Below are 25,533 nucleotides of genomic sequence, written 5' to 3'. Positions count from 1 at the left end.
CAAAAAAAAAATTTGCCTCTTCCTAAATTGAGGATCGTTCGAACCTGGATGTAAATAAAAGTAAATATAATTTATACTAACGTGTATAACACATTATTGTTGAGAATGATGAAATAGTTTCGAAAAGTAATTTACTTTTTATTTCGGTACATAGGTACATTTTTTAACCCGACTATGCGGCAGTCGTCGTCTCGCGTTAATATATTAATATATATTAACGTATGAATCTATTTTTAAATAAATAAACGAGCCAGTCGCTGATTATTGAGTAGTTTACAGAGAAATACCTACATACTTCGAAACAGTAAGATAAAGCAGTAGAGAAGATTAAAAAAAAAAAAAAAAAAACCACACACTTCATAAAAAAAAATTATCATCAGAGCGTAGAATTATTTATTTATTTTTTTCTTTCTTCATCTTCTTCTTCTTCTTCTTCTTTTTAACCGAATGTCAAAATGAAATTATTCCGTTCGTTTACTCATCATTGTTATCAACTATTATTTGCGCACCTGTTGATTTACACTTCGCGCTAAAAAATATGTGTAACTGTGTACTTATAATCGCATATATTGATCTTCTTCTTCATTTTTTTTTTTTTTTTCTCATCTTCATAATCCTTCAAAGTACTATTCGAGAATTCGATTGCACTACGAATAATACATGTGTACAGAGAGATGAGATAGAGAGACAGATTATAATTAATAATTTCGCGTGAGAATAAAAAAAAAAAAAAAAAAAAACATTCATATCTAATAATAATAATACATAATAATAAACCGTAAATAAATTCTTAGTTTTAATCTAAGATTTTCATCGTAATATTTTTATATTGCTATAGCTTAGTTATTTTTTTTTTTTTTTCGTATTTTTTTTTTTTTTCATGATCACTAGTTTTTCCTCAGACTCTTTTCACATTATGGCCTCGTTCTAACGATCATATTACAGTATAATTTATTTACATTATAATATGGCTGGTAGAGCGAAAGGTCTTGCGGTTGTTGCAAACGTGTCGAAGTGCATATTATTTTCATTTTTCGTTTTTCAACAAAATTTTTCTGCCGCGTAACTAATTGAAAAGTAAAATTATTATTTGTTAATTTTCAACGCCCGCGAGAGTTGTAATTGATGATTTGAACGAAATGTCAGAGATTCGTTGGAGATATAATTATATATAATTATTATCATAGGTACTTTTGAGAGAGAAATTTATTATTTCCTATCACCAGATGAAACACCATGTCAGTAGAATCGATAGAAAAGGGATAGTCGGACTATCCGTTACTCTGATGAAAACGTTTTGTTTTTTTTCTTTGTTTTTTTTTTGTTTTTTTTTGCGCTTTGCAATTTTTTTTTCACCGTTTTTCTCTTTTTCTTTTCTACTACTGTTGAACCTTTTCGTGAGGACGTTTTACTTTCTTTTTTTTTTTTGTTCTTCGCCTTATTTTCTTCCGATTTTCCTCGGTACGTTATTGATTAAGATTGTTTAGAGGTAAGTCTCAAAGTACAGAGACGGCAACTTTTTAAAATCATAATCTTTCATTTGTACGCATAAAATTCATTTTCAACTTGTTTGTACATTTATGAAAACGAAAAACGGCAAAACTTATAATGGTAAAAAATTGTTCAACGAGCGTTCAGCTATAAATGCATCCACGTATGGTATCTTGAAATGCATGGAAATATGATCGATTGTATTTCTCCTTTTTTTTCTTCTTCTTTTTTTTTTTTTTTTTTTTACGATCAATACGAATCAATCGAAGATCAATACACAGCACAGGGCGATTAGAAAAGTTCTATAAAACAATATCGTCACACATTTTTCCCTCGTCGATAACTATTTTCTAAATTCCTATCAATAAATTATACGTTATTTCTAACATTATTATTGATATTATTATTATTAATATTATTATGACTATTATTAATTAATGATAAATTGTCGTCATTTCAATCTGTGTTCACTCTCTCTCGTTCTCTCTCAATGTCTCATTTACTCACTCGCACTCTCATGATTTACGAGAGGAAAATTGATTCTCAATTTTTAATTTTCATAAAATATTAAACATACAATTACAATATATACCTAAAAAGAATCTATAAAAGAGCCTACTGATAGTCATTATCTAAAATCTGTTTTCTGTTCTCCATGCATTTAAGATGTTCCATAAGCATTTTATACTTAAATTCACCACGTGGCGCGATGTTTTCATTCAATACTTAATTTCTATCGCTAAATTTTTTTTTTTCTTTTCTCTTCCGTTTTTTCTTATAAATTTTGTTCTTTTGTTTTTCATTATTATTATTTTTTTTTTTCTTTCCATTTTCTTCTTTTTATCGACAAAGAAACGAGCCGCCCGATAAAATCATTTCTGAAAAGCTCGATTTTGTTTATCCCTGCATTAGCAGTAGCAACAACGACGAAACGTGGCAACAAAAAAATAAATAAACTAAATAGAAACAAATGATCTTACATAATTGAAAAATTATTGTTCAGTAGAAATTACGACGTACTTATCATCAAATTATTATTACTATCGTGATCATTATTGTTATTATTATTATTATTATTAATATTATTAATATTATTTTTTGACACTTGAGAAAGCCGAAATCGTAAACTAGTCATGTGCGGGGAAGAAAGTGTGCTTGAAATTTGTTCTTCTACGTTCAATAGGAATGTCCAAAAGAAATTTCATACAATTATGAAACGAGACTGTTTACTTTTTTGAAAGTTCTCACAAGATTGGCTATTCATTTTCGTTTTACAATACCACGTTTTGTCTACACGTGCACGTACTTGTTGTATAAATTGACAATTTTCGGAACTTATCAATTTTTCCATAGAAATACAAACAGTGGTAAAAAAAAAAAAAAAATAAAAATAAAAATAAAAACCAATGAAACGAAATTGCTATGGAAATTGAACAAACAACAATACGTAACAACTAAAACAGTGAAGTACCATCAGAGAAGAGCGCGACGGATAACTTTGAAGAAAAGGCGCGAAGTGTGAAGGGGGGAAAAAAAAAAACAACAACAACAACAACCTTGTCAAATACGGGAAGGAAGTATGCGAAAAATCGTAAGCTCTGAGCTTCGATCTTACATACCAGGGCGATATTATTTCTAAATGTAAAATGCTATCGCCCTAGTTTCGCACGTGTGTAACATGCAAATCCCTACACAGGTGATTACACGACGAGCCTTGGACTAGAATTTAATGTGAAATTTCCCACAGCACAGGAGCAGCCCGTGTTAAACAGTTATTAAAAAATAGTATCTTGTTATAAATTCACAATGGGCATAACAATCGTCACCATTTAGTCACAGTCTGTCTCGAACAAGCCTTTTTTTTTTTTTTTTTTATTTATTTATTCTTTTCTATTCACAGGTATGACCGCCTAATTTTAAAGTCCGTGTGCAAGAAAACTTAGAAGCATAAAACATCTTGGATCAACTATGTGTTTTGTCAAATAAGGAGTATTCGTATTAATATTAATGACAAAACTGTTAGAGGAATGACGAATACAACGCATCATGATGAGTGAAAAAGTATTATTGTGAAGGAAATATTTTCTTTCTCACTTTCTTTTTTTCTCTCTCTCTCTCTCTCTCTCACTCTCTCTCTCTCTCTCTCTCTCTCGCAATGGCAGCAGCAGAAACGACAGCGGTGGTGAGAACAACAGCAGCAGGAATAGAAGTGAAGGTTTCGACGAAAATCGAAGGTACGAAGTGAAATACAATTTGCAACTATTTCTGTTTTAGAAGATTGTCTATGCCACGTCGTTTATATTTGACCTCTTCCGCCCCAAAAAGAAAATGAAGCAAATTTTAACATGATCAAAGAAGAAATGAAATATAAAAAAAAAAAAAAAAAAAAACAAACATGACAAATAATGTTTGTTGCTTTGAATTTTTCTTTCCGTTCATACGTTTCATTTGTTTTCTTTGTTACCTACGCTTATTTTCGTCTTGTTCTTTTAAATTATTATCATTATTATTAAATTAATATAATAACGCGTGATCAGGGAGCGTCGTTTAACGACACCCAACAGATATACTTGTATTCATCAATCGTTAACCATAGTCAGCTACGCAACTCAATTAACACCCGTTAATATATCTTCATTTATTTCATCATCATCATTTTATATATCATTAAATTGCCTACATAGATCACGCAGCGACAAATATCGATTATTTCACTCGACGTTGTTCTTCTCATTTTCTGTAATTTCTTCTCTTCTTTTTTTTCATTCTTTTGTCGTCAATATTTTTTTTAATTATTCTTTTTTGAATTTTTTTGTTTTTTTTTTTTGTCATATTTTCTTCTTCTATTTTTCCCCCCTTCTTCTTCTTCTTCTTCTTCTTCTTCTTCTTCTTCTTCTTCCTTTCGTCGCTGTCTCTGTATTATTTCTTCTAAGTCTCGCCTCGTGTCTTTACTACTCTCCCCCCCTCCCCTCCCCGCCCTTTTTTTTCCCACCCCTACCCAAATCCCCTCAGTTTGCCGTACGTTTACCAGAACGTATATCCACCTTCTGTTCCACCTCCAAGGAACGAACCTTTCTTTTGCGATAAAGCGACACTGTGACCAGCCATGGCAGCTAACTGCGCTGCATTCGCTGCTACTCCCGGTGGTGGTGGTGGCAATACTTGTTGTGAGATTCCGTCGAATCTTGCTCCCTCAAATCCGTTCTGTACGAAAGGTATTTTATAGCGTAACTTTATATTTTAACTTGTCGAGAGATTAATTGAACAATTCTAATATAAAAAATAATAAGACAATCGCTTTTCCCCCGGAAGAAAATTTTTACCATAATTATTGTGTTACCTTATAACTTTGGAGTGTCCCTATAAATTTTTCTAGACATACAATCTTTGATAACTAATAATTTTTTATAAAGTTGTACTATGAAAGCATCCCACAAATTACTCACAGGAACCATGATCGTTGGCCTAACAGGGGCGGGTTGCATCGCAGCTGCTGGATAATAGGCGGCAGCTGTAGCTAGCGGAGGATAGTACTGAAGTGGTCCATAGGCTGCTGGATATCCAGCTAGATAACCGCCCGGATAGCCTTGACCATACATAGGCTGGTACATCTGGAAAAGAGTGAAAGTGTAACGTCGAAGAAATCATGAAGTACAGCTGTCAGTCCAAGTTAAATTTCAGGGGAAAATCTCACCATGGGATGAGTGAGGGTTTGATCATACGTTGGCGGTGGCGGACCCTGGGTAGCGTAGAGCTGTGGCTGGTTGGGGAAGACCCCGTACGGCGAGGCTCCTGCAACTGTTCGAAAAGTAATCGTCAGTTCTGAGGATTATTTTATTTGGCTATCGGGCCTGATGGAAAGTGAAATAAGCGAATGAAAACGCTGCTCAGTTCGCAAAAGTTGATTTTTCCAACACCTGCACGAAAAGTTCGATCTTCGAAACCTCTGAAGCGTCCGTTACGGTAGAACGAGATTAGCGCCGCGCACAACCGAAGTCCTCGGTTTTCCACACTAGGACTTTCTTTGGCGCATGCGCACTTTCGGATGACTCAATTTTACGCACTTTGAGCGTCATTGAGCGTAAGTTACTTAACCTAATCCCAATTTTACGCGCAGTGTTGCCTTCGTTGCTTCTCGAATCAAATTTCCACTCGTAGGTGTTGGAAAAAAATATCGTGTACCAAACGTGCGGATAAGCGATATCCGAGTTGCGTGATTACAACGCTCGTCTAAGTCGCGGCATAAGCTGCAAGCTTCACACTCGTCGGAAAACCGCCAACTCTGCGCACTTCTGACTAGTGCTGTGCCATTAATCGGTTAATCGGCAGCTTCGACTGATCGATTAACTGAGTTTTTCGATTCATCGTTTTTCCAATAAATCGATAAATCATCGAAACCATCGATTAAGATTAATTGGAAAATCGATTAACGGAAATCGTCGATTAATCGATTAATCGAAAGAGCGATTAATATAAAAACGCGATTAATCGATTAATCGAACAGCACCACTTCTAACACAATTAAACATACTAAATTGGTGTTTACGTTCGGTGAAAAGCTGATATCTTACCGCCATATGTAGCAGGCTGAGCTGGCGCTGGCACGAAGCCGGTTGGTGGATGAGGTGCGACGGGGTAAGCTGAAACACAAGTCAAATCCAACTCTAGTCTTAGCTCTTTGTAACGATGTAAAGATATTTTTTGCGGCATGTGTCACGCATTTAGCATTTTTTTTCTTCTTTTTTTCTCTCTCTCCCTCTCTCTTTCTCTCGAGTACAGACAAAAGTCGGTGACACTCGATCAAAGAAAGACAAAACAGGAAAGAAAAACAAAAAAAAAAAAAAAAAAGATGTACAAACTCAGATATCTAGCGTGTTGCGGATGGTTCGAGTTTCAGTACAAAACCGGGGTTGGAATCACAATACTTCCGCTAATGTTTTAAACAGAATGACAAACGGTTCTTGATAAAATAGGATGAACCGATCGATCCACCTCCGATTCTACCTTGACTCGAGCCATGTGTATATTATTGATCGGTGACGTGTTTTTTTATTTTTTTTTTATTTCTCATTTTCTTCTTCTTTTCACTTTCTCGTTTTCCTTATTACTCCGCACTTTCGAATCCATGATATTTTTCTGTTCGTCGATGATTGCAATTGTCGGATACACATAAACATATACGTATACTTATACAGTATACACATATATTGTATATGTAATTTCTACCATGCACACCTTAGAATATTAATTAATATATATATACATATTCATATATCTATATATATATATATATGTGTGTGAGTGTATATGTATATGTATATATGTGCGTGTCGATGTGATATCCGAAAAATTGTTAATCGACCGTGCGCATGATTGTTGAATAGCCGCGATTCATTTTGAATTTCATAGTGCGTGAAAAAAAGGGAGTTTAAAAAATTCCAAGTCACCGTCCAATCGCAATATACCTTATAGTTTAATAAAGTATGTAATATCTTACACGTAACATACACTGGTATATATTAAATTACTAAACTGAAGCTCAAATGAGTTAGTGACTATATAATATAAATGAAACTGATGAACAATGAGAAACGATAATAATCGGAGTTATAAATAAAACGAAAGAACAAGACGGAAAAGTATAGGGCAAAAAAAAAAAAAAAAACTGGGAAAATAATTGAGATCATTTATTATTATGATAAACGAAAAGAACGCAATCGAAAAAACAAAAAGAAAACCACGCCCCGCATCCGTCCTTCTATTCCCTTACTCTGTGAGTGACGGAGAAACTTCTGTAGGTATTTACTCATTTTCATTTCAACCTTGATAATTAATGACCGTTATATATATATTCGGAGTAACGAATTGACTGACGGAAATGGTGCTTCAAAGTACGTATGCGCAGAATTAAAACCGTCTTACATCTCGAGAGGGAAATCATTGTTGAAGAAATGTGTGAGTACAAAAATGAGAATGAGATAACATGTGTTTCTTATTATTTTTTAATTTTTGATTGTTGATTTTTTTTTTTTTTTCAACATTATTTCATATTATTTTTCATTTTTTCCGTCCATTTTGATAAAGGTTAAATAAATTACAGCAGCATAATCTCCCCGTCCGAAGTAAGATAGTTTTGACAATTGTCAACGACCTACCTTCACCAATTATACTATAATAATATATTTTAATAATAATAATAATATATAATAAAAACTGATCTCAAAAGCAATTATATATTTTAGCGTTACACAATCAAAGTATATAAGCTAAATACATTCTTTCTAAAAATAAAAAACGGAAAAAAAAACAAAAAAAAAAAGAAAGGGAAAAAGAAGAAGAATAAAAATGAATGTGAGTTCAAAGTAAGAAAAATCTGTAACTCGGAAATGAAGCAATTAGGTTCTCTCTTTTTTTTATAAACTATATTATAAAGATAATAATGAACGTGTATGAAAGTCCAATCGAGAACAAAGAAAAGGCAGAAAAAAGAAAAAAAAAAAATCGAAAACGAGTGAAAAATGATAAATCAAGCCATATAATTGTTTTTTAACCCATTAACGCCCAATAGTTCATTACATCAGAGGACATATTTCATTTTATTATATGAATATAATAATCATTTTTTTTTTTAATCTCGACGCGAAACCATCGATATTTGAATTATAAAAAATCACATTTTTATACATGTATATTTATATGGTCCCCTTTTTTTTCTCAGATATTGCAATCGATCGTGGGTGTGAAATTTTTTTTATTATTTTTCAATAACTTTTCTCGATCCGTAAAATAGCGGCGTTGTTGTATAATATACAGTAATAGGCATTAATAGGTCAATTATATAGGTAATATATATATTATTTAATGCCCCGAAAACATTCTTAAATTCAGTATACAATATATTAACTGAATATATAATTATATACGTTCGAGCTGTGAGTAGTGTGTAAATATACAATAAAGTACAGTGGTACAATGAATAATAATGATAATATATTAAATTTCCACACATCCACAAGATTCAGCAAACAACAAATCTCTGCATATATATATATATATATATATATATATATATATATATCCAATATATTAGATAAATTCCAAACATCATTAAACATACGGGTCATTTATTATTTGATTATGGATTTCTTTTTCGTTTATTTGGCTCTTTAGTTTATTTATTTATTTTGTCTTTTCTAAAATCGATCTAAACTGGCGATTATTTACCGTATAATAAATTGTGCATATATTTAATGATAATTGGGACCTGTGCAGTATTCAATCTAATTTTCTTACAACACACGTTCCTAACTATATATTTTTACTGACTCTGTTTACAACATTTTCATTGTCAGATAAATTATGCATATATTATTGTTATTATTATTTTTTTCTTTCTTCATTCATTATCGTAACGATCGTATAAATCAAGAAACTCTAGACCAATGCAAAAACACCCAAATTCTCTCTTTAATTCTTTCTTTCTTTCTTTTTTTTTTTTTTTTTGTTTTTCTTTTTGCTTTTCTACACTTCGCCGTGGCCGTAGCAAACGCGATAAAGCAACGTCGCAGATGCTACGGATCGGCGCCAAAGTATAAGATTTTTGGACGTTATCATCATCATCATCATCATCATCATCATCACCATCATCATCATCATCATCATCATCATCATCATCATCATCATCATCAACATCATCATCATCATCGTCATCATTATCATCATCATCAGCAGCATTTTCTAACATATAGACGTCAGCCCACACCAAATTTTCCATAACCGTATGCGCAAACTTAGTAAAAGGTTTCGAGTATCAATATCGTCGAGTTCTTTACACTTGAATGATCGATACGATTGAAAAGAAAGTCATTCAAGTTGCATGTTGGGTAATTCCTCAAATCCTTTTACCGCGAGCAAGGCGTTTCAATCAAATCGTAAATGTGTTTTTTACTCGCCGTACAGCTACGATGCCAACGTTATCGCATATCGCGTCGTTTGGTCAATTTATACGCGAAAATCTGGAAGAGTGAAACTTATCAGGCTGAGTGACCGACTGCGCATGCTCAAAATCGTTGAACTCTATTGGTAGGGGAGATCGTACAGCAAAATTTAACGGTTTTTTACATTTTCCTGAAAAACTGCTATCAATGGATAAAAAATTACCTGACCATCGTGTAGAGCGGAAAATTCTACATCGAATTGTGTCCTCATATGTCGGTAACGGAATCGGATTAACAAATGAAGAAAAAAGAAATTCTACTTATCGACAGTATCTGGGGAATTCTGGTGCAATAATTTCTTTTTTCCTAATTTGTCAATCTTATTCCGATTCCGACATATGAGGACACAATTCGATGTAGAATTTTCCACTCTACACGGTGGTCAAATCGTTTTTCATTTATCGGTAACAGTTTTTGAGAAAAACGCAAAAAACGTCAAACTTTGCTGGTTTCTCGAAATATCGGCTATGCAGCTCAAAAATGACTCGAGATTAGAGCATAGACTTATAAAGATAGACTGAGCGCTCTTACGAGCCGCTTGAAGCAAACATTCAAGGGACAGAAATATGCCGGGAGTACTCCTTTCTCTCTCTGACGATATTTGTGGCGGGGATCGAGGCGGTAGAGGAGAATGAGGCGAAATTATGCGCCTATATCTATAGCTGTTCCACTTCCACTGCTCCGTTGTCTCCCACCATGACGCTGATTGAAAAGAGAGAGCAGTACTCCCGGTATATCTCTGTCCATTACATGTAATTGTCAGTGCCTCTTATAGGAGCGCTCAGTCTATCTTTATAAGGCTATGGATTAGAGTTCCTGAGGGTCGAATAACGAACAAACACGAACGCGAAAATAGAGCCATATCTCGAATATATTTAATTTGGACCAATTTTGACCGGACTATAAATTTCGCGAAGCCTTCTCTATTCGCTAAACATCAATTATTTGAGACCTGCTTCAACTAAAAACAAAATCGTATCACCTACTTAACCTTTATAAGTCGAATTTTACAGCTGAAAGCTTGAGGTGGCCAGCCTGCATGAAAACCTGACAAAACTCGCGCATGCGCAGTCGGACGGTCAATCTGCTGAGTTTCACCGCTTCCTATGTGAGTAAAAAAATCCATTTCCGATTCTGAATTCTACGGGGCAAACGAATCGTGCGGTATTTTCAAGTTCGCATCGTAGCTGTACACTCGTCTCACGTTATAAGGCCGATCGCGGAATCGTCGGGAGATTTTTTTTCGATAAACGAAATACCGCAAACTTCCGAATTCAACGCGTTTAGGAAAAGCGGCCTTATAAACCGCAAGACGATTGCACGTTATGTATAATAAAAAATGAAAACAATATATGAAAAAACAAATGAAAAATATCAACCCAAAAAAACATATGTATATATTATTTTTACAAAAAAGCTAAGTGGTATAAGTTCACTCGAATGTACATTTTTACTATATGATGTATGTAATTAACGTTTATAACAATGATGCTCCGTGCGTCAAAGCTGAAGAAAAATATGTAAAGAAAAAATAACAAACCTCAGCTATGCTTCGGCGCGGTTGAAAATTTGACAACTGTTTGTTAAATTTTTTTCTAGTCTGTGCAAAAATTGGTAAATTTTTTTTTTTTTCTCGTTACTTTTTTCTTTCACGTTCATTACCCGTTTGTCACGTTTCTTTTATACTTTTCTTTACTTTCGCTTCGGGCCCACGAAACATCATTATTTTTATTAAGCTCACTATTAACTGCAGAGAATATACATATAGGTATAAACTTTATGGGTGCATCTTTTGTTTTCACCTATAGGAAAAAACAAATAGACATGCAGCAACAACGTGCGATGTATACACGTAATATAAATATAGCATTAGAAAAGAAACCTTCGTCTGCACCTTTCGCGTGCAATCTGGTTTATCATTTTTCTTACCGCATGCACGTAGGCTGGCATTATTTTTTATATTTTATATTTAATTCGTGGCTGTGAAAAGATATGAAAATAACACGAGAAAATTTTTCGTTCCATCTACTCGACTGGGTAAAGAAGCGAGATAAACGAAATATCGTTGAAAAGGTGACGACGGAGGGATTAATTCCTATAAATATTTAAATAGATAGATGTATCATTCCGCAAGACAAATGAAAATTTCTTAAAAAAGACCATGCAATCAAAAACAATTCAGTAAACAGCAAACAGCAAACAGCGTCGTTCTTTTCCTTCTTTTTTTTTTCTCTCTTCATTTTTCTCCAACTGTTGTAAACTTTGTACAAATTTTTAAGAGAGTTTTTCGCGGTTTTTTTTTTTTTTTTTTCTTTTCGCTCGTCTCTTTGACCGCGTGAAATCGAACGGAAGAACGCTGAAAAGGACTCGAATGAATATTGCGGCTCCGTAAGTTGGATGTGAAGAGAGAAGAAAAAAAAAAAAAATTAGAAAAAGAACAAGCGTAATTAATATTTTTCTTTAAATTCTTAAAAGGGGTGCTCGACGTTTTTTTTTTTTAAAAAAACGTGATAAAATACTTCTATAATCGACATGCGTTGATCAACCATGCGCACAGATGCCTCGTCGCCTTCACCGGATTCATTTGTTGTTAAAAAAAATATTTAAACAACACAATACGAATTCTTGTATACACGTTATGTATATACAATAAATACGCGAGAACGAAGACTAAAATAATAAGGCGTATGAGCGCAGAGATAATCATTTTATATATGTAGTAATATTAATTACCATAAAAACTATGCATATCATGCAGCTTATGGAAACAAAATAATAATATCTTCATACAATAATAATCTAAAAGACAAGAAAAGGAAATCGAATTACGTACCGAAAATACTTTAATGCATGGTAGACATAATTTGTTTAAAACTTCGTTAGCATCGGTTTGCAATATTCTCTCAATACGCGACGGATTTTACGACCGTTATCAATGTTTTTGTTTTTCTTTTCGTTCACTTTTCGATTTTCAATTAAATTCGATCACCGTTAATTTTTCCATACATGCATACAAGTGCATACATACATATATAATTCGTTGTATACGTATACATATATACATATATATATATATGCATAAAATGCACGTAAATGTATCTTTTTACTATTATTATTATACAATGACCAAAGGCTATGAGAAAGACTAGAACAATGTTTTTTTTTTTTTTTTTTTTTTTCGTAACTACGGTTCGCGTGTAACGAATTATACCTATATTGTTTATGTAGTAAACAATCTCGAAAGAACAAAATACTATTTATTGCAATTAATATACATACATGCATATATATATATATATATATATATATATATATATATATACATATACATATATGTGTGTATATATATATGCTAGTTATATTTGAATCATGCAATATTGACTACAAGTTTCTTCTGTTATATTTTCGAATTGTTTCAAAATATTGTAAAAATTTGAGAACCTTTTTTTTTTTTTTTTTTTTTTTCTTTTCTCCCCGTACGTTTAGTACAAGGTATCCTTAATTGGTTATATACAAAAACTTGTAATCAAGAATAAAAGCGTCATGCACTATAGTGTTAAAAGTGAGCTACTTCGATGGAGAAAAGAAACGTTGTTAAAGTCGAGCTTTTACATTATATTTTCGTCCCTCTCTCCGGCGTAATACTGTGTCCCGGTAAAATTTTGGTCCAATAATTATCAGACACAAATTCAGAAACTGCTGCAATACTGTCGTATACGAACATTTATATTCGCGATATTGATATTGTTTTCAGAGCGGTATATTTTTATTGTCAAGTTTCGTTTCGCCGGGTCACGGATACAGCCTTCGAAATAAAAATAAATAAATATGTGAAAAAAAAAAATAAAAAAATAAAAATAAAATAAATAAATAATAATCTTTTTCTAAGCAAACAACCAATACCACAATCTCAGTACAACTTTTTAACGATACGTCGAAATCGATAATATATCTGTAGCCATGCATCATCATCATCGTCATCATCGTCATCATCATCATTATCGTCATCGTCATCGTTATCGTTATGGCTTCGGTATACAGGTAATACCAATTTCGGCGTATCGATAATACATAGTAAGTGTTTTTTTTTTTTTTTTTCCTTTTCCTTCATCGGCCACAACCACACGACAATTGAACCAGCCCGTCGAGAAATTTTTTTTCTCTTACTTTTTTCTTTCTTCCCATATACAGTAACAGAGTACTGAGAAGAAAATTGTCGGTTTTATACATATGTATTACATGTATAATAAAATTAATCGTTCGAAATTTCGGTTGTAAATTAATCAGCCGTAGGAAAAAAAAAATCACTTACTTTATATATATGCAAATATATATATATATATACATATATATATATACTTGTGTGCATATTTATATTTATATATATGTATGTATGTATACATATATATACATATATAGTAATGTAAAGATATACATTCTGGTACGTATTTAATAATAATAATAATAATAATAATAATAATAATAATAATATAATAATAATAATATTAATAACAACGCGCGTACGCAAAGAATCGACGTTTAATTTACACGCGTGTAAAAACGGACGTGTAATCTCGTCCTTATATATATATATATATATATATATACACATATATATTTTTTGTTTTCTTATATTCCACCAGAAACGATCAACCCTTTCGACTCTCAGCGTACGCGGGCGTTATATATTATAAGTGTGGGCGTGCGTATGTATGCATACACATATATATATGTATGTATATGTATCTATACATAGGAATGTGTATACATATGCCTAGAGCGTAATAAAAATACGCATTGTTTGTATATCGTACATATGATTTCGATTCGAGAGGAGAAGAATGACAAAAAAAAAAAAAAAATAAAATAAAATAAAATCCAAACCGTTCAGAAATTGCTGTACACGATTTTTCCATTACCTAATATTATATATCAGGTGGTATACGGTTATTCTGTTTTATTACGCTCAGATATATATATACATATATTATATATATATGTAGATTAGACCTGTCCTTAAGAAGGGCAAAATCGAATTTTAATCGTCTTACCCCCCAAATTGGTTCGAAATAATTCAAAAAAAATGTACGAATTTTTTAAAAATTTTCCCTCCATATTTACCCAAGCCTAAGAAGCCTTTCCCATAAGAAAAGCATTGGTTTTTCGGGATTTTTAATCGTTTTTTTTTTACCGCTGCCGTAATTATCAGCTAAAAAATCGCAAATTCTCAGAGAATATTGACAGTTATGTTACCTTTTCGTCAAATTTTTTTGAAATTCGATACAAGCATTTTTGGGCTAGATCGATCGACTCTTTTCCGCGTTTTTAGAGAATAAAGATGTGATCGATCTAGTCCAAAAATGCTTGCATCGAATTCCAAAAAATTGGACAAAAGGATAACACAACTGTCAACATTTTCTGAGAATTTGCGATTTTTTAGCTGATAATTTTACGGCAGCGGTAAAAAAACGATTAAAAATCCCGAAAAACCGATGCTTTTCTTATGGGAAAAAGTATGGGGGTAAGACCATTAAAATTCGATTTTGCCCTTATTAAGGACAGGTCTGATGTAGATATATCATATATATGGCAATGTATGTATACGTACATGTATGTATATCCCGTCACCCTGAAGTTCGGACGTTTTGTGATACAATCAATATCGAATCGATAATTATTACATTTTCTTCCTATAATACACGCACGTTTCAATAAGCTGGAAAAAAATAAAAATAAAAAAAAAAAAAACGTAGGAAAGACAACAATATTACGTTTCGTCTATTGTAATTGAAAATTTACGTATGCGCGTGTGAAGCAAAAGGCGCAGGTACCGAATTAACGTTAAGATCCATGCTTATTGAAAACAGACTTACGAATTATTTGTTCATTTATTTACTTTACTTTATTATCAATTTTTCCCAGCGATCCTCGCACGTACAGGGTGGCGATCGATATAATGCGTTAATATATATATAGATTATACATACGTACACGTGTGTACTATATAATATATACATATACATACAGATATATGCATAGACACTAATAGGCACATAGACATGTAGTGAGTTAATTTAATATATATATATATATAATATATAGAGAAGGTTTAGGTAGATACGTGGCTTAGTCTGGACTTGCGTCGCTCGCTCGTTGGCTCCACCTACTGACTTGGATCAATCCGCTGCAAACACATCGACACCCTGCACAACCTTGGCCTCTATATCCTCACACTTTGAGACGATAACCACCAGCACTAACCCGTCTTCGTTTGTTTTTTTTTTTTCATTTTTTTTTTTTTTTTCATTTTTTTTCCGTTCCTTGTTGTTTTTACATTAATTATATTTTTTTCGGTTCTCGTTTTTCGTCGTCGAATTCGTTTTCACGGTAATCATTCGCGTTGTATACACGTATTCTCTTCTTTTCCTTTTTTTGAAGATATATTTTTTATTTTTTTTTTTTTGTCGTCGCTTGTTATTTCGTTCGTTCGTTCGCTTTCTGTTTCGGCGACGTTTCGCGCGCTGAAATATCGTACTTACGTTTATAACAAGAAAAAAAAAAAAAAACGCCCCGGGACTTCCGCGTGTCGAATTATGAACGCTGATTTATCGATATCGCAATACTCGAATTGGCTATCAATCAGTGCTATATATCTGTACACGTAATCTCGAGGTAATTTTAAATGCCAAATTGTACGTGTGTGTGTATATATATATATATATATTTTTATCACGAAACTTTAGACGCTGATTTATTCACGGTAAGATACAAGGGTGTGCCCGAAAAAATATAATCCGCTCGATAATTAATCGCAGCTAAGAAGAGTGTAATTGTTTGTTCTTGTTTTTTTTTTTTTTTTTTTTTTTTTTATTCAAGCTTTCGGTACCAATTCCAGATGGGTAAAAATGTCGATACGCACATGTATTCGATTTTTTTAATATTCGTCGTGACATCGAGTCAAATCAATTATCATCGTTTAACTGTTAAGTAAAATTATCACCTAATCATCAAGTAGGATTATCGTTAAACTGTCGAGTGGAATTTGCATAGAGTTTTATTAGTCACTTTCCTTCCGTTGAAGGTTAACGAACTGTAATGTACGAATACAGAACGTCAGAAGGATATGCAAATTGGGTTAATTTTCATTGGAATATATTGAAATCAGAACTAATTCGAGTCACACCCTCATTCGACCTTATAAGATGACATAAACGATGATTCAACGGTACTCCGTGGCAGTTATTTTTCTTCAGCTAGCTAATAAAGTTGAACATCTCGCGAAGAGAATCGATTACGATTGCCATCTTTTTTTTTTCTTTCACCTTGTCAAGAAGCTGCGTAAGTTTAACGAACCAAGGAATTCGCTCTGTTTGATTTGTGTCTAATAAAAATATTTCGTTGCACGCGTTTTTCGGTTTTATGAATTGAGCTTCTTTTCTTTTCTCTCCAAGTCTGAGCTTGCAGCGCTTTGAAATATCGAATACCGACTGATGGTCATTCTTTACAGTTTTTTCACAAAATTGTACACTATCCCGTCCTTTTCTTCAATTGCATTCTTTAAGAAGGATATGGGAAAAGCTGACTTTTTACTTTCCTTTCGCTGAACGTCTAACGATCACACGGTTTAAATGAAAGTATGGATGCAAAAAACCGTAAAACAATAGAAGAAAAAAAAGAAAACGCCAGGCATACCCTATAGGACCTTTTCCTCAGGACGAAAAGTATTGCTAGGAGAGACGAACCGAACTCCGTTGAAATATCCGGCGGTAGGTAGGTACCTGAAAATTCATAAAAAAAAAAAAAAAAAAAGATCGACCTCAACTTACTCCCGGGAGTCATTTGTCATGACTTTCACACCGATTTGTTTCTTCTTCTCTTGGGTGAAATTAAATTTCGTAACGAAGATGTTAACCATGCATCTTGTTGAGAGTGGTTTTATTATAATTTTTTTTTTTTTCAAACTGTAAAGAAACCACACCAGACGTTTCAATTAAAGATTCGGCAATCGGAATACAACTAAGGAATCTGTATTCTAGTTACAATTATTATCAATTCAAAGGCTTTCGAGTGTTAAAACATCATTTATTCAATCATTATTGAGTGTGAAGATACTTCGGTTGTCCCTATAATAATTTTAAATTGCATGAGACACCGGCGGGATGAAAAATGCCGAGATAACGACCGATTGCGCAGAATTGTGGGAACGTTTTCTCGCTCGACGTTGCGGTGAAATATTTCATGCTACCATCAGCCATATTTTGGACCGTAAGTCGTTACGCGAATATCGTGAAAACCGTTCTAAGGTCGTTTGGCTCGTATGTAGAGAACAATTTATCGTCATTGATATTTTTCAGTATTATTTTCAGAAATTTCAGAGTTACGGACGTTACAAAAAACCAAATTTTTTTTGCCATCAACGATTATAATGAAATAATTCTTAACTCAGGATATATTACGGATATAGAGAATGTAGTCCCTAAGTTACGAATTCTTGGATACAGAGAAACACCGTTTGACAAAAAACAGACATTTTCCAATGGCCGCGCGACTTTGAGAATTCTTAAAATAAGTGAAACATACGAAAATCAAGAATACGTTTCTGCGGACCGGAACTAAACACAATCAAACATATTCGTAAACAATATCCGAGGTTCCAATTTAGCATACAGAATACCCGATTTATTTTTATTTTTTTTTTTTATCTTTTTTTTTTTTAATTCCATTTTCATGATAAAACTCTTCAAGCGTAATGAAACAAGATGTGTAATTCGTATTTTTGTTCCATTTCGTCAGACAAAAGCGCAACGCTTGTTTTACATGTATTTAATGATGATATTGAGCTTGGAAGCTAGGCAACATAATATCAGCGTAAAGTTTTCACTCGACCGTTCGATTTGTGGACATGTTTTACGGATATTGTGAAATAACGATCGCGTAGAAACTGAGCGAAAGACGTTCCTCCGCGAATCATAACTCATAAAAGAGATGCGGGGTATACGTGGGTACATTTAATTTCTATCCAGGTTCTCTCCAAGGCCGGTGGCCATTTTGTATATTCCTACACACTAGAATCGCGTCGTCGGTAGGTCGGCCGGAGTATTGATCTACTTGGTGGGATGTGCATTGCAAGTTTTTCGAACGAATTTATGCTGCATCCCGATTCGTTCCGGACGCGGTTTTTATGACACGCTCAATCGATACGCGTAAGCCCGATCCGAATACGATTGATATTTACCGAGCGGGATTCGATTGCTTCAGTATTGAGCGGATTTTCCGCACCTAACAATCGCTCATTACTTACACCGAGTACGTTAATTATCCTTGGAGAGGAATGGACGTGCGTTAGGCTCGCTAATTTTCAACGATTCTCTTCCGTTTGTCGCGTCTACTTTTCACCTAATTTTCGAACGTTCCTTTTTTTTCCTCTCTGTCTCTTTCTCTCTTTCTCTCTCTTTCTCTATTTTTTTAGATCACATCGAAAATATTCCCTATCTATCTCATCTCTCTTTTTCTCTCTATTTCTTCTCGTATATTATAATATTGTTGAAAACGTAATAATCGTGAGGTAATTTCATTCGATATTATAGTGATATTTTGCTGGATAATTACCTTTTTTGTCAGTCATTATTGCTCAAACGGTATTTTTGCGCACGGATTATTTATTCAATCTAATAATTATTTTCGTTAAAATCACCAAATATTTCTACTTGTGTTTCGAGTTTAGAATACGAGAATATGGCTGCTTGACACTTGACACTTGAGACACACGCGCTACTCCACCTGACGGACGGACTACGACTTCAACGAACCAACTGCCTCGCACTCTACCCAAGATGTATAGATTGGCGACTCTGTGCTACCGGCTAGCGTCTAACTTTTGCGCCTATCAAATATCGTCTAACTATCGTAGTTCCAAAGTTTTTCGTTCTTTACGATTTGTCTTTAATTAGAGCTTAAAATGGTATTTAAATTAACAAAGAACTTCTGTCTCCCTATTTTCGCACACCCATATCAATGAGAAAATAATACTTTGCCATTTTGTGTCTTTAGGTTAAATTGAAAGAAATCATATTTCATCAATTTGCCTTGAAATAATTCGTTCGTATTTTATTTTCAGGTAAAATTTAGTACGTAATCTCACTGTAATATAATAATACTGTATTTTAGTGCATATCCTTCTGAGATTTTTGTTTTTATTTATACATATTCTGACGATGAAATTTGTAGAATTATTCGCGGGCAAATCGAATCGTTTGAATTCAGTTCTGCGCGCGTTGCTCATTGTTGCGCCCTCCGACGCTGCCGTACGGCTCGCTTAGAAACAGCTGTATCATGCATTTGCTGTTAATTTGAGTGGAGAAAAGTGAGGTTACGTTTCTCTTGTTCATCGTCAAGTATTACACATATCAAAAATCATGGCTCAAATTTTCGGTGAAATTGTTGAGCCGGAATCACGAGCCTTTTGGGACGACGACGAGCTCGATGCTTCGCAATTGTAATTATCCGTAGTCGATTTTAAACTATTCAACGCTAAAGAAAGTGTCCATTGATTAGACTGAACGTTCAGCAAAGACATGAAATATCTATCTATTTTATAGCCAGTATCAACTACGATGGTCCGGAGACAACGTGATGCCGTCGTCGATAAAGACTTTCCTTATTGTCGAAGGAAGCGTCGTATCTGGTATTCTAACTTTGTAGGATCTATGGATTTTAGTATCATTGTAATAGAATTACCGCTCTGCAGTACTCTAATGGGAAAGAAGAGTATTTTTTCGAAACCATCGTAATCGAGGTTTCTGTTTCAGACTTCACGAGAATGTGCAGCCTCGGCAGAGGCGAGAACGAAATATGCATTATAGAGCATGGAAGATTCAAAGCATCGAATATTTATAAAATCAACAACGATTTGTACACCTGTCTCGTCAGTCCGGATCTGGACGCGAAACACTCGACCGAATTTATTGCGACGGTAACTGAATTGTATTCAATTTATTTCATTGTCTGCAATCTGCTTAAAATTGTTCGTACTGATAATATCGTGATCGTTATTACTCAGTGACTTCATGATGTTCGAAAATTGACCGTTAATTCGGGAAACATGCAATCGACTTTCTCAAGATAGTTCGGAATTTGAATGATTGAAAAAAAATCGTACTGCGATTGCGCGCGATAATTTCAAATTGTGTTTTTCAGTTGACAGATTTTCTGCTGAACGCCGAGAAGATAATAACTCTCACATGCCAGCACGTTTCGTCGTACAAATCAGACGTCGCGCCGATTTTGCCGTCTTTTCTCCAATCGCTGTCCACCAAAAGCGGTAAATCGCCGTTGAATGACGTCGAACGTGTCAAACAACCCAATATAGTTCATGGAATTGCAGCTGGAGGTTTGTATTTGTAATATTATATCTTAAATGGCCAACCGTTTTTTGCCATCAGTTCCGTGTGGGAAAATTCATTTTCCTCAACCGATAAAATTATTCACATTCCAGTAATGTCGTATGCTGAAATATTCGAACTCTCTGCTGTGCTGTACGTACTTTACGTGGAAGAGTTTCTACTCGATTCGGAGACAGCTATGCCCTTGGTGAAATTGTTTGCTGCCATTCCAGGTAGTCTATTACACGATCCAGTCTTCAAGCAGAGTAGTTTTAGCAGCAGAGGTAATTTGTACATGTAGATCATAATGTCGTTTGTGCCTTCTTTGATAAACTTTGTAATAAAAATTATTATTTCCGTACCTCATTTTCTTGTGATTCGAATAATTTTATACTTGCTTGGACTCTCAGAAGCGGGACATCTTGAGATTGGATTGAAGTTAGAGATTGTTGACATGTCAATATTTTGTTGGTACATATCTCACTTTTATTATCAATAATAGCAATTGATATTCCTGAATTTTTAATATGATATTGTACACTTTGTGAAAATGATCAACACCTTGGCGATTATTTTACATATGTATTTAATTGTAATTTACTGATTTATAGTATTTATAAAAAATTTCCATACAGCTGTATCCGAAGCGATTGAAAATCAAATGTATTTGATCTATTGTAAAGAAATGAAACTACTATTGATAAGAGATAATGGTCGACTGTAGTAGGAGAGACGGTTTTTCGTACCTGTCACTATTGCTTAAATTTAGCAATATCGCTTGCTTAATGCCACGCTTTTCTTCATCTATGATATCATTTAGTATATTCTTTTTACCTAGATATTGATTTATGAATCAATAATAAATTGCTAGCAATTTTTTACAAAATGAATTTCATGCATGACCGGAAAACGAGTACATAACAACATCAACATGGGATTCCGGTACAAAGTTCACAATTTGCATAAACCTAACCGTAATTCTACATCGTAAACCTAGGAATCGTCGGTCTGTTAGGGCGGGTAATAAGCTCTCTGTGTCGTAGATGGTGGTGCTGGGTTCCCAGGTTGAAAATATGTTGTCGCTGCAGGGTATGGAAAGGGTTGGAACGTGGGTGGAGCGAGAGCTGGTGCTGACGGTCGAATTGCACCTGATGAATTGAAGGGATGCATAGCCGAAACGATGTGATTAATCGTCGTGACGGACGGCGGTGGAACGGAAATATTTGTCGGCGGGAATACAGGGGGATAGGCCGTCGAAGATGGTGTAAAAGTAGCGGGGTACGGAGGAAAGTGAGCCGGTATTTCAACTGGCTTTGAACCATCGGTAGCATCCGCGTTTGAGGAGCCGTTTACGGTACTGGAGGTAACTTCAATTTTTGAAATTTTATTCGGTGTTGCTGTAAATAAGATAATTATTAACAAACGTTTGACAAATTTTCTTTCATTTGAAATAGTATTGAACAATAGCTTTGCCGTGTAAGATTTAATATTCGGTTTGTTCGAAAATTATAATTGAATGATAAAATATGTTAGGATATACCTGGAGCACTAGCGGCAACGTCGTTAGCAGTGGGTATTGTGGCCCATTCTCTATTTCCTTCATGAGTCGACACAAGCGGCGGAGAATCCGGTGCCTTCGCATTGTTTGCTTGCGAGTATAGGTCTAAAACTTGATGGCAAATATCTGTAATTGACAAGATTGATTTTAAGCAAACATGTTGGAGCCTGTAACAGTTGTTATGTTATGGATGTTTGCAGTTATAGACCTATACTACAATCATCTTCGAACCTTCAAGTAAATCCATGGTCACGTCTTCGACGAACATGTCCCACCATCTGAGATGCTTCGGGAGCCTTCCGTTCCAGTCGACAACTTCGAATTTGCTCAATTTACCAGCAAGGTACATGAGAGCAACGGCTATGATTTCCGGTTCCCATTGCAAGGAGAGTGTAGTACAGAGGCTGTAACGGTAAAGTGCAAGAAAATATGTTAAAGCTAAATAATCAATTAATATGAAAGTTTTCAGGAAAAATTAAAGTGAAAATTGTTGAAGTTACACCTGTCATTTACAAACGTCCACGCCATTTGCACCATTTTTTGTAGTTTGTTCTTATCACCTGAAAAGTCGAGAAGAATAATAGCTGTGATTAGATAGCGATAAAAATTTTATATCGATATCGCATGTAGAAAACACGTGCCTTTCAGACACTTTGCATATTTCAATAGGTAGCTATACGGGTGTTCGACTTGCAAGTCGAATTTAATTGTTTGTAAAAGAATCCTTTCCAGTGTCATCACTTCCTCCTGCAAATACAATAAAAATAAATGTTGGTAAAGTTTCAAAATAACAAATTGAATAAATTGCCATCTACAAATCAATTCAAGGCTTGAAAATCACGCACCTTTGGATCTTCTCCAAAAGTCAGAAACTTTTGATCGCTAAGTAACGTCTTAGCAGTTTTTATAATGTCTTTGCATTTTTTAGGTGTTTCTTCAACCTTTCCGGCAAGAAATAAGCAACAACAGGCTGTGACCTGTGTAAGATAATGAAGAATTAAATATGAATCTGTGCATAGAGTAAATCTAAATCTAAAGCAGTTTGAATATGCACTTACATATCTAGGAAAATTCTTAAACGAGTGAAACATGTAGAATCTGTGAAAGTACACAACACCGGTCGCCATAGTGTTATATCCAAGGTCCATCTTCGTTCCAGTGTCAATAATGAACCTAGCGCCTTCCTTGCGGTATCGACACTCTGTCTCGTAGTCGATACCATCCTGAATCGATGGTGTATTGCGGAGCTCTTTTTTCTCGTAGTACCAGCACGGCATTTTGAATGTCTATATAAGTTTATAAAGATATTTTCTTTGTGTTCATTCAAGAAAACTTTGAACGAAATTACACTTATCAAAGTTTGACTGACTGCCCTTTAATACTTAGTTAAAGATTTCGGACTGTTTGAGAATATTTTCAAAATATATTTGAATGCGATTCACTTGCGAAACATGATTACCGAAGGCTAATGGGTTTCAGATTCTGAACACATACGGGTTAAGTCAGGCTTTGCGCCTATCTTGCAGGTTAGAATAGTTCACCATAATCAGAACAATCACATTTTGAATTTTTTAATCAATATCAGCAAAAGTATTTATTGGCTATTCTTCGTAAATTCTGTGCTTCAAAATTACGCGTTAAACTAACATATACACTCATTATTTGAACCACTTAACGCGAACAATTGTAAATAGTGGAAAATAAACTACTTACGCTGGAACCACAATTCTAAATAGAACTATAGAAGCGTATCTGCAGTCCTCCGAGGTGGGGGACAAGTTTTCCTGTAGGCAGCGCCACTCACCTTGCCATGGTTGCAATCGGTACTAACGAGACTAATAGGGAATTGGTAGCGGCAAAATCGAATTTAGAGTAAGGAATACTTTTTCACGTATTATAAAATTATTACTAAAAGGTGGGTGATTAAATAGATGATTCAATTAGACTAGTTTATATTTGATGTCTTACACATAATATGTTTGCGCTAAGTTCGCTAAAACTCGGGTGTTGAGCACGATGTTTCCATGTAAGAAATACATCTCTTACATTTTTTGGAAACCTATGCCGTACAGATGTTACGGTAGAACAATTTAATACATAGCAGTTTGCTTTTCTGGACATATTTGCTTACAAACACTTTAAACCACTTTATATCAAAGCTATAAGAGCGAACGCCATGAATCAACTGGTAGTTGTGAAATGTAACAAAATATAAGATGGCGGTGGCATTACCAGTCTACTACGAATTGGCCGCGACCACGGTCTTGCCCCTATACAATATTATCACGAAGCGTTGACTGAGGATATTTTCAGCACTGATCTCTGCCTATAGTAGAGATCAGTGATTTTCAGTCAACGTTCTAGTATTGGCTGGCATTGAAGGTTTTCGGTGCAGCCGCCGTGTAAAGTCATAGACTTATAAAGATAGACTGAGCGCTCTTATGAGCTGCTTGAATCAAACATTTAAAGGACAGAAATATGCCGGGAGTACTCCTTTTCTCTCCCTGACGATATTTGTGGCGCGGATCGAGGCGGTAGAGGGGATGAGGTGAAATTATGCGCCTGTATCTATAGCTGTTCCACTTCCACTGTTCCGTTGTCTCCCACCATGACGCCGATTGAAAAGAAAGAGCAGTCCTCCCGGTATATCTCTGTCCTTTATATGTAATTGTCAGTGCCTCGTACAGGAGCGCTTAGTCTATCTTTATAATTCTATGTGTAGAGTGCAGTACTATCCCAGAGATATAAACTTAGATGAGAGAGCCAACCTTGTGAGGAATTTGTGGTGATAGAAGGAACAAAAATCTATTTACCGACACGTGTGAGGATATGGTCAGTATGCTTTCTGTAATACCAGCATAGTTAGCAAAAAAATTTTCAACCGCAGATCGATACAAACTGTTGTTATTGTTTATTTTCGATGGGTGCATCTAACAATATGCGGCGTAGATTTGTTTTGAAAAATTGATTCAAAAAAAAAAAAAAAAAATAGCAAAGAGATTATCAAAAACCGCTTTAACTTTGGTCCGACTGAAACTTCCTTTTTCCGGATCGCATGAAGTTAGGCAGCAGACAAAGACTACTTTCGATTGACAGTAATTTTCGC

The 25,533-nt window shown here is 34.4% G+C and overlaps 3 protein-coding genes across 4 annotated transcripts; 1 reads left to right on the top strand and 2 right to left on the bottom strand.

Annotated features, from left to right (window-relative positions):
- Positions 1-1,358: 1,358 nt before the first annotated feature.
- On the bottom strand, positions 1,359-19,296 carry LOC107217149 (DAZ-associated protein 2). Of its 2 annotated transcripts, XM_015654527.2 has the most exons (5): positions 19,098-19,295; positions 6,063-6,131; positions 5,186-5,289; positions 4,938-5,102; positions 1,359-4,695 (listed from the first exon to the last, which is right to left on the bottom strand). In XM_015654527.2, exons 1-5 carry the CDS (start codon positions 19,111-19,113, stop codon positions 4,516-4,518), a joined length of 534 nt encoding a protein of 177 aa, XP_015510013.1. In that variant the 5' UTR covers positions 19,114-19,295; the 3' UTR covers positions 1,359-4,515. The 2 variants fall into 2 exon arrangements, with proteins under 2 accessions (XP_015510013.1, XP_046596813.1); XM_046740857.1 differs by lacking the exon at positions 6,063-6,131 and having other exon boundaries at positions 19,098-19,296.
- Positions 19,297-19,769: 473 nt separating this feature from the next.
- Positions 19,770-22,735, top strand: LOC107217142. Its single transcript, XM_015654516.2, has 6 exons — positions 19,770-19,983; positions 20,087-20,172; positions 20,297-20,460; positions 20,685-20,877; positions 20,983-21,153; positions 22,628-22,735. The coding sequence occupies exons 1-6, from the start codon at positions 19,904-19,906 to the stop codon at positions 22,666-22,668; spliced, it is 735 nt and encodes a 244-aa protein (XP_015510002.2). The 5' UTR covers positions 19,770-19,903; the 3' UTR covers positions 22,669-22,735.
- LOC107217158 (cyclin-K) lies at positions 21,375-23,704 on the bottom strand. Its single transcript, XM_015654543.2, has 7 exons — positions 23,486-23,704; positions 23,273-23,404; positions 23,069-23,174; positions 22,930-22,987; positions 22,659-22,831; positions 22,410-22,553; positions 21,375-22,266 (listed from the first exon to the last, which is right to left on the bottom strand). The coding sequence occupies exons 1-7, from the start codon at positions 23,702-23,704 to the stop codon at positions 21,881-21,883; spliced, it is 1,218 nt and encodes a 405-aa protein (XP_015510029.1). The 3' UTR covers positions 21,375-21,880.
- Positions 23,705-25,533: the final 1,829 nt, after the last annotated feature.

This window comes from Neodiprion lecontei, chromosome 5, assembly GCF_021901455.1.
Source record: "Neodiprion lecontei isolate iyNeoLeco1 chromosome 5, iyNeoLeco1.1, whole genome shotgun sequence".
In the NCBI taxonomy this organism is placed as follows: Eukaryota; Metazoa; Arthropoda; class Insecta; order Hymenoptera; family Diprionidae; genus Neodiprion; species Neodiprion lecontei.
Note: the sequence above shows the minus strand (reverse complement) of the source record. Positions and strands in the feature narration are given on the sequence as shown.

Coding starts and splice junctions, on each gene's coding strand:
- LOC107217149 (XM_015654527.2), bottom strand. Junction 5,290..6,062: donor TCAGCCTGCTACATATGGCG/GTAAGATATCAG, acceptor CTTTTCGAACAG/TTGCAGGAGCCTCGCCGTAC. Junction 5,103..5,185: donor AAACCCTCACTCATCCCATG/GTGAGATTTTCC, acceptor ACTCTTTTCCAG/ATGTACCAGCCTATGTATGG.
- LOC107217142 (XM_015654516.2), top strand. CDS start 19,904: ATGGCTCAAATTTTCGGTGAAATTGTTGAGCCGGAATCACGAGCCTTT. Junction 20,173..20,296: donor CGAAGGAAGCGTCGTATCTG/GTATTCTAACTT, acceptor TTTCTGTTTCAG/ACTTCACGAGAATGTGCAGC. Junction 20,878..20,982: donor TCATGGAATTGCAGCTGGAG/GTTTGTATTTGT, acceptor TTCACATTCCAG/TAATGTCGTATGCTGAAATA.
- LOC107217158 (XM_015654543.2), bottom strand. CDS start 23,704: ATGCCGTGCTGGTACTACGAGAAAAAAGAGCTCCGCAATACACCATCG. Junction 23,175..23,272: donor CTTTTGGAGAAGATCCAAAG/GTGCGTGATTTT, acceptor TTGTATTTGCAG/GAGGAAGTGATGACACTGGA. Junction 22,554..22,658: donor GACCATGGATTTACTTGAAG/GTTCGAAGATGA, acceptor TGTCAATTACAG/ATATTTGCCATCAAGTTTTA.